The sequence below is a fragment of the Coffea eugenioides genome, chromosome 5 (genome assembly GCF_003713205.1).
Source record: "Coffea eugenioides isolate CCC68of chromosome 5, Ceug_1.0, whole genome shotgun sequence".
Classification (NCBI taxonomy): Eukaryota; Viridiplantae; Streptophyta; class Magnoliopsida; order Gentianales; family Rubiaceae; genus Coffea; species Coffea eugenioides.
In genome coordinates, this window is record NC_040039.1 from 8,396,815 (window position 1) to 8,406,570 (window position 9,756).

A 9,756-nucleotide genomic window follows, 5' to 3' on the forward strand; every position below is an offset into this window, starting at 1 on the left:
TTCATCCTTCGGCACCACTATTCGGTTTCGGTATTTTAAAATACCCTCAGGACTTAAATTGAAATCAGTCGTTTCCCCTTTTTCCACTTTCTCTCCCCACTTCCGTACCATAGCATCCTCTTTTTGCGTTTCTTTAATCCGCTCTAAGAGGGTAGAGGTTACTTTAATGTTACCAAAAATCACTTTATGACTCCCAAGGTAGGGTTTCCACTCGCAAACCGACTTGAGCAAATTCCACTCTTTAATCATTAACCCTGCTACTTGCGCCTTGCGACTCAAAGCATCGGCCACTACGTTCGCCTTTCCTGGATGGTAGTTGATGGTACAGTCGTAATCCTCCAAAAATTCCATCCTTCGTCGCTGCCTCATGTTTAATTCTTTTTGTGAGAAGAGGTACCTAAGGCTTTTGTGATCGGAATAAACCTCGAAGGTTACGCCATATAGGTAGTGTCTCCACTTTTTAAGAGCGAAAACTATGGCAGCTAGCTCCAGATCATGCGTTGGGTAATTCTGGTTGTGAAGTTTCAACTTCCTAGAGGCAAAGGAGATCACATTACGGTTCTGCATTAACACGCAACCCAGGCCTTCTCGTGATGCGTCAGTATACACAGCAAATCCGTCCACTCCGTTTGGCAAGACGAGTACTGGAGCCATGGTCAACCTTTTCTTTAGTTCTTGAAAACTCGTCTCACATCGGGCATTCCATACGAACCGACCATGTTTCTTCGTCAGGTCAGTTAAAGGTCCTGCTAGTTTGGAGAAGTCTTTAATGAAACGTCGGTAATACCCAGCCAGCCCTAGAAAGCTGCGGACCTCGGTGGGATTTTCTGGCCACTTCCAATTAGTCACAGCCTCTACTTTCGCCGGGTCAACTGAAATACCCTCTCGAGAAATTACGTGTCCCAGAAAAGAAATTTTCTCCAGCCAAAATGCGCACTTGCTGAACTTAGCGTACAGTTGATGGTCTCTTAGGGTTTGTAAGACAACCCTCAAGTGCTGCCCATGCTCTTCTCGTGTCTTGGAATAGACCAGAATGTCGTCGATGAAGACTACGACAAATTGATCCAGGTAGGGCTTAAAAATCCTATGCATTAAATCCATGAAGGCGGCAGGAGCATTGGTTAATCCAAAGGGCATAACTGCGAACTCGTAATGCCCATATCTCGAGTTGAAGGCGGTTTTCGGAATATCTTCCTTCCTGATTAATAACTGGTAATACCCTTGGCGGAGATCCAGTTTCGAGAAGACTACCGCTCCCTGCAACTGGTCAAACAACTCATCTATGTGGGGCAGTGGATACTTATTCTTAACCGTAATATTATTCAGGCCCCGATAATCGATACACATCCTCAAACCACCGTCCTTTTTCTTCACAAACAGTACAGGAGCTCCCCAAGGAGACCCACTCTCTTGAATGAATCCCCGCTCCAGAAGGTCCTGTAATTGCAACTTTAGCTCCTTGAGCTCTGCAGGGGCCATTCGGTATGGTGTTTTTGAGATGGGTGAAGTTCCAGGTAGCAGGTCTATCTTGAATTCTATCTCTCTTTCCGGAGGTAGGGCTACTAACTCATCAGGAAATACATCCGGAAATTCCTTTACTATGGCCACGTCCTCCACTTTTAACTTATCCGAGGGGGTGTTAATCAGAAAGGCTAAAAATCCTTGCGCCCCTCTACTTAGCAGTTTCCTAGCCCGAATGCCCGAAATCAAAGCAGATGAGGCTAACCTACCCCTTATATCCAACCTTAAGGTTGCCTCACCCGGAATGCGGAATTCTACCACTTTCGTTTTACAATCCAGTTGGGCATTATACTTGGCTAGCCAGTCCATACCCAAAATCACATCATACCCCTTAATGACCAAACTTATCAAGTCCCCTAACAATCTCTTCTCTCCTACCCACACTTCACAATCCCTATAAACCATACTAGTAACCAAACGTTGATTCCCCGTAGGTGTACTAACTTCTAGGTCGTATGGTAAACTAGCAGGTTTTATATCGATGCCACACATGAAATCAGGGTTAACAAAGGAATGAGTGGCACCAGAATCAATTAAAACTTTGGCAAAACGGTGGAAAATAGGGATCGTACCTTCTACGACCTCTGAGGAATCTGGGACCTGTTGGGGCTCTAACGAATACACTCTAGCTGGCACCTTAGGTTTGGACCCATCTCCCTTAGCTGGTCCAGCATTGGTCCTCGACGGTGGTTGACTCCCTTTTCCGTCTTGTTTTAAGACTGGGCAAGTAGCCAACTGGTGGTTTGCGCTTCCACATCGCAGACATTTGCCCTCCTTCCTCCAGCAGTTATCTTCCGTGTGGTTTGGCTTCCCACAATGCCCACAGGGACCGCGAGGTGCAGAAGCTGAGCCTCCCTGAAAATTTCCTCTTTGGCCTCGCCCAGCTTGGCCACCCCTAGACGGAGTCCCTCTGCCTGTACCCGACTGTCGTCCACCTCCCATTCCTCGTCCAAACTTGGAGGGGGTACTCTTCTCACCCTATCCTGAACTACTCCCAGGAAAACCCCGCTTCTTTGCCTGGAAGTTCCGGACTTGCAATCTAGCACTCTATACTCGTTGGGCCTTTTCCACGACCTCGCCAAAAGCATTGATTTGAGCCACTACGAGGTCCTTCTGGATTTCGACATTCAAGCCTTGGATAAAGCGCCTGATCCGCCGTTGCTCGTTCATGATCAGCTCAGGCGCAAATTTGGACAGGCGGGTAAATTGACTCTCGTATTCCGCCACAGATTGAGTCCCTTGGCGGAGTCGGATGAACTCATCTTCCTTCCTCTCCTGAACTAGAGGAGGGAAAAATTTCGCGTTGAATTCCCTTATGAAATTCACCCAAGTCCTGGGCGTTTGTTCTCGTTCCCATTTTTGCCGTATTACGTTCCACCAGGAACGGGCCGCCCCTTCCAACTGGAAAACGGCAAAAGTCACCTGCCGTTCTTCGGTGTAGTGCAAGGCCGTAAAAATATCGACCATCTTCTCGAGCCACCTTTCGGCGACATCCGAAATCGGGCCCCCCAAGGAACTTGGGTGGAGCAAACTTTTGAAATCGTTCGAGAGCTCTGTCTTCGCTCACGACGTGGTTGCCAGGGTTTCCAGGATTAGGATTTAGAAATTTGGTAATACTCGAGTATACCGGAATCAAGAGTCTCACTACTACAAGATTCCATATAACAGTCCCCACGACTCGTCAATTTTCACGACCAAGCCCTCACCGGCTCGATCCAATCGACTACAAATGGGGTTGAGCTCAGTCGTATCAGTAATGGTCGTTGGATACTCGTCCAAGCGACACCAAATTCATGAACCAATTCAGTATTTCATGTATCATTCAATCATTGCAGTAAAACAGTAGACAGTCATATGAGATACCAATGGGTGAGGGCGATCAAGTACACCCTCACTTAATTAAGTTCAACGCAGCAAACAAGCCTTCAAGGCATCAAATTCACATATACCAAAGCCACATTGTAAACAACAAGTGAGCGGTACACTCACCAATCAAGCAAATGATATTTCATGCACTTCCGCCTAAGAGCGTCTTGCACCACCGTCACGTCCTAACATATTCAAATAAGCACAATAAGACTCAATTACAAGTCATAAACCAAGTCCCAATACCACCAAAATAGGCTCCATAAGAATACATAAGCACTAGAGTAAACCAGGAAAATCCGGAAATGGAATAAGCTCTAACCCAAAAAAAATAGTTTTTGACATCATTTTGCGGTTTTGGCACCATTGACACTACGATTATCGGATGGAGATGCAAGATACACCGTTTCGAAGCTAAGAGATAGGGCTAAAATGTTGAAGAAGGCTACTCTGTCCAGTTCCGGGTGTAACCAGGTCAAAAATGCAAGATACTAACCCAGAACCGTAAAACACAGGTTCACAAACCACATTCTGGTTCAAACATCATAAGTCAGACTACCTAAGTCCAAATCAAGTAATTCCAAAGCCATCCGAAAGCTACGATTCACGGCTACAATTCATCAGAAGACCTCAACAACCAATTCCGAAGTATTCCCAACCAAAATAACCAATTACAGAAGCAATTCTCAAGTTCGGGTAAAAACAGGGCAGCAGGGGTAATTCAGTCTTTTCACAAGCTACGTCACTCCGATTGACCTGAAATGTTTGTAGGCATCTCTAAAATATCATTCCCTACAACTTTCATGTTTTAACCCAAGGCCAATTCGGCCTCTAACTATGAGGTACTGTGCCGGGCAGAATGTAGGACATGAAACCCTAGTTTTCCAATTTTCCTTCCAAAACAGAAATTTCCTGCAATTAACCACTTTTTCCACCTTCTAGCTTCCTTAAATATCATTTCCAATCATCATACATGACCACATAATAATAATCATATGAAAACAGAAAAATCACCAATAATTATAAAACTTCACCAATTCAACCAATATCAAGATATAATCCATAAAATTACATCTTAAACTACCACCAATCATGAATTAAACATCATTAGATGGAGGAGAAGGGTTCCTTCACAACTCACCTTAGCAACACAAGAGAGAGAGCAACTAGTCACCTTAGCTTTCCAAACAACTTCACCAATCACCTCACCAACACTAAGTGAAGAGGTTTTATGGAACAAAAGCAAGTTTAAGTGGTTTGTTTTGATGGATTTGAGCTAAATGGAAGCAAGAACTTGGAGAGTTTTCTTTCTTTCTTTCTTGGAGAGGGCCGGCTTCAAGGAGCTAATTTTTGAGTGATTTTTGGTCAATTTTTGAGTTATTTTAACCAAATGGTAAAAGGGTGAAGAGTGGTCAAAAAGTGAAAACTAATCATATGGTGACACTTGTCACCCTAGTTAATGCATCCATATCTCTTTGTTCCCTCTCATATCAATCCACTTGGTAACTTCTAATTATCTCTTAGCACCCTTTAATTTAAACCCAGTATCCGACACTTAACCTAGTTGGCCGAATTTTTCCGAACTTTTCGCCTTAGTGGGTCCCACGTCCGGTATACGCTCTTAATTTCTTAAAACCTAACTAATACTAGAAAACTCACCTAAAAATTGTATTTACTCATAAAAATTATCTAGACTTTTTGAATAAAGAAAATGCAGAAAACATGCCAGTAACCCGAATAAAACCTAGAAACTGGGAAAAATTACGGGTTCTCACAAAGTAGACCCGATATTATGTTTGTCATTTGCTTGTGTACTTGTTTCCAATCTTTCCCTAAAGAATCTCATTTAATTGCTATTAAAAGAATTATTAGATATTTAAAGGGAACCTTGAATTATGGTCTTTGGTATCTAAAATGTCATGAATTTGCCCTATATGATTTTTCAGATACTGATTTCGGTGGGTGTAGGATAGATAGAAAAAGTACTAGTGAAACATGTCACTTTCTTGGAAATTGCTTGGTATCATGGTTTAGCAAGAAACAAAATGTTATCTCTTTATCTACAGCGAAAGCGGAATATGTAGCCATCGGTGCATGTTGTGCTCAATTGTTATGGATGAAACATATCTTGAATGACTTTGGACTTATCTATGATTGTGTGCCTATGTATTGTGATAACACGACTGCCATAAATTTGACAAAGAATCCCATTCAACACTCTAGGATAAAGCACATAGACATAAAGCATCATTTCATTCGTAATCATGTCCAAAAGGGTGAAATTTGTGTAAAATATGTTTGTTCGAAAGACCAAATTGCTGATATTCTTACAAAAACTTTACCTTTGGACCAGTTTATATTTTTAAGGACAAAATTGGACGTTTTGAAGAAGATTATCTAAAATTTTCCAGTCAACCTTTATCGGACGTCCGATAGTTGATGAACGGACGTCCGACAGTGTTCTAAGCCATTTTCCAGAAAAGTTTTGCTTTGGACGGTAGTTCCAGATGACTTTCTTTGTTCGGCCGTCTGATACTCAAAATGGGCATTTTATAAAGGGTGCTTCTCTTCATTTGGCTCAGAAATATTCTCTCTCTCGGACGCACCCTTTCTTTTCCCTCTAATTTCAAAAATTCAAATTCGTTTCTTCTCAAGACAAATTAGGGGGAGTTATTCTGAAATTATAAGTTTGGTTGCAATGAGTGAGGGGGAGTCTATGCTCATATGCTCAATCTTTTTCCTTCCTTCCATCCATTGTTTTGCCATCATCAAAAAGGGGGAGAATGTTGATCTTGATCCCTATCTTTTGATGTTTACAAAACAAATGGATGATACTAATATTTCTTCAAGATATACTTTCAGTTTTGAAGTTGTTTGATGAACAAGTGCAATTGAAAGGGGACTAAGTATGCTGAAGCTGTCGGACGCTCAAATAGTCAGGATCGGACGTCCGAAAGGATGAAGAACATCAAGAAGAAAACTCTGTCGGACGCTCGTAAGGAAGCATCGGACGTCCTGAAGGATCGGACGCATGCTTCGGACGCACATCAATCTCATCGGACGTCCTAAAAATTCCACGAAGATTTGATAACTCTCTGGACAACGTTCGGACACAGAAGCTCGGACGATAAAATCCCATCGGACGTCCGAACGACAACTTGGCTGATTTTCGGACGATGGGATCGGACGGTGATTAATCTGTCGGACGTCCGACGTCCCCAACGGCTAGTTGACTGTTCAGCTACTTTCTATCCGTTGGATGCTTTAATGAGGCACTCTCTTGGTCCTATATAAATAGTGGTTGGTCAGATACTTCAGATAACTTTTGCACACTTTGTTTACAAGATCTCAAGAGATATTTTAGCTAGAAAATAGTCTCCAAAGCTAGATTTGTAGTCTTAGTGGTGTGAGGTTCATTGTAAACTTTTCATTTGTGAGTGAATCTTTCATGAGTGTAGCTCTGTGAGGGTTGTCCTGAGGGATAGTAAAACGTCCTGGCTTGACCGAGTGGAGTTCGGGGCAAGGAGGAGGTGAACCTTTCTTTGTACACAAGAGTGATTATAATTCATCAACTTGAAGTAGCTTGTCTCAATTAATCTACAAGCTCAAGAGGAGTTGGGTAGTTAATTGGTTTGCAACTCTTTCCTTTTTATTTACTTATTGTTACGTTTATGATCTTTAATTTGTTTATCTCTTCTACTCACAAGCACTTGTGCTTTCTTATCAACTGTCTCATTGGTTGTCTTCGGGCCTTACATATATAAAATCCAGCAGAGGTCTAAGACAAGGAGACCCCCTCTCTCCTTATCTGTTCTTAATTTGTGCAGAAGGTTTGTCTCAGCTAATTAACAAGAAGGTAGACCAAAAACTGATCACCGGAATCAAAGTGTGTCAGAAAAGCCAGCAGATATCGCATTTGTTTTTTGCAGATGACTCTTTAATTTACTGCAAAGCAACAATTCAAGAGGCTAAACAGGTAAAAGACTTGCTAAAGTTTTACTCAGTGGTTTCAGGACAACTGGTGAACTTTGAGAAATCAGTAGTGTACTTCAGTAGAAACACCCCAACCCCAACCAGGACAGCTATTTGTGAAGAGTTAGGAAACTTGAAGGAGGCAGTAAATGGCAGATACTTGGGGTTACCAATGGCAATAGGAAGGACTAAGAACCAAGTTTTTGGCTACATCAAAAGTGCAATGAATAACAAATTGAAAGGATGGAGGAATAAGATGTTGAGTTTGGCGGGGAAAGAAGTGCTCATAAAGTCAATAATCCTAGCAATGCCAAATTATGCCATGGCATGCTTTAAACTTCCAAAAGGGCCGTGTAAGGATATTTGTAAGAGTATAGCCAACTTCTGGTGGGGTGGAAATCAGCAGGAAAAGAAGGTGCACTGGATAAGTTGGAAGAAACTAGCAAATGTCAAAGGGAAAGGGGGACTGGGGTTCAGAGATTTAGAAGCCTTTAATGAAACTTTACTTGCTAAGCAACTTTGGAGGATCATCTCTTCCCTAAATTTGCTTATGAGCAAAGTGATGAGGGCCAAATACTTAACAGACCTAAAAGCTCTGGAAACTCACCCTCCTCAATCAGCTTCTTGGACTTGGAGAAGTATCCAAAGTGCTTGGAACTTGATCCAAAAAGGACTATGGAAAAGAGTGGGGGATGGAGAGCAGGTGAACATATGGAATGACAGATGGGTGTTGGGCTCTAAATCAGGAAAAGTTTCTATGATATGCCCTCCAAACTGCCATTTGCAAACAGTGGACCAGCTAATACAAGAAGGAGGATGGAATAAGGAAATCCTGCAGCAAGTTTTTAATCAAAAAGACAGAGAGCAAATAGCCAATATGCCACTCAGTGTGTTTAAAAGACAAGACAGGTTCTTCTGGAGCTTTTCAAAGTCTGGAATCTACACAGCAAAAACAGGCTATGCAAATGTTGTGCAGGCAAGCAGTAGAGACGAAAGAAGATAGAATCTGGGGGAGGAAACAAGTTGGGAAATCAGGAAACACAGCATCTGGAAGCAACTTTGGAACTTGAGTTTAAAGCACAAGCTGAAACACTTCATCTGGAAGTGTTTACAAAATGGTATAGCTATTAAAGAAGCACTCCACAAAAGAATAGGAAAATGGGACATTATATGTACACTTTGTGGAGAGGGAGTAGAAACAATAGATCACATGTTTTTCCAATGTCCAATGGCACAAATAGTGTGGAAATTAGCACCAGTTAAATGGGAAGGGTTGAGGGATCTACAAAGTAATATGTGGAGATGGTGGGAGGCTGTAGCTTAGACAGGAACAAAGGAGCTAGGCATGGAACAGATCAGTCTGAATGCAAACATCCTATGGCAGCTATGGAAAGCAAGGAACAAGTCAGTGTTTGAACAGCAAAGAGGAGAAGCAAGAGACATAGTCTTAGGGCACAACAAGAATGGATAGAGTTTGAAGAGGCAATGCAACAGGAAACAAAAATGAAGCAGGGAGGAGTAGATTCAAACCAGAATGAACAGACAAGTGTAACATCACTAGAAGGAGTAATTAGAATCCACACAGATGCTGCCATCAATGCAAGGATGATCAGAACAGGGAAAGGAATAATTGCTAGGCACTGGACAGGAAAGATTATAAGAGCAAAGGTAGTAGTAGAAAAGAAGAAGGGTGAAGCTCTAATTGTGACGACCCCACCTCCACCTAAGGCGTACCAAAGGGTTCGGCGGACCGCCTGCCCAGCTCTCGCCAGGACTCACTCACTATCTCAATCGAGTCATGTACACACATCCATGAACCATAAATAACATTCACAATTCAAGCTTATAATTTACATTGATAGAAATCGAGGTACAAAGCCTCAATACACCAAACTAGTTCAAAATGTATACAATCCAAGTACAACATGTTCCATTCGAGGAATAGCGCGAGTACAAGTCAAAAGTCAAAACAATTTCAAGAGCAACTAGACTACGCTAGTCTGTTCACGACTCACGCCTCACTCGTATTCCTGTAAGGAAAACAAATAGCGTGGAATGAGCTAAAAGCCCAGTGAGGTTTCAAATAACAAATTGCCCATTTTAAAAGTATGAATATCCATGTAGCAAGTTAACGGCATCAAAACTCATAAGAGTGGACAATAATATTTCAAGTAGCAAATTTCCAAATGAGCACGTATAAAGTGCTTTTCGATTTTCAAAAGGAACAGCAATCCAATAAGCAATAATCACTTTCAAGTATAAGGATACGGAAGGCTCTCAGGAGCCAAATTTCCATTGCATCTCCAGAGCTTGATCAAGTAACAGTTGACACTCCGTCAACTTTCAAGTAGGTAACCAATCCAGTAGAACACCACTTACACGACTCTCCGTCCACCG

The 9,756-nt window shown here is 42.1% G+C and overlaps 1 protein-coding gene across 1 annotated transcript; it reads left to right on the plus strand.

Moving 5' to 3' along the window:
- The first annotated feature begins 7,531 nt into the window (after positions 1-7,531).
- LOC113771128 (uncharacterized mitochondrial protein AtMg00310-like) lies at positions 7,532-8,362 on the plus strand. The gene has a single exon (XM_027315747.1). The coding sequence runs from the start codon at positions 7,532-7,534 to the stop codon at positions 8,360-8,362; it is 831 nt and encodes a 276-aa protein (XP_027171548.1).
- Positions 8,363-9,756: the final 1,394 nt, after the last annotated feature.

Excerpts from the sequence above, each read along its gene's own strand:
- LOC113771128 (XM_027315747.1), top strand. The coding sequence starts at position 7,532 with ATGGCAATAGGAAGGACTAAGAACCAAGTTTTTGGCTACATCAAAAGT.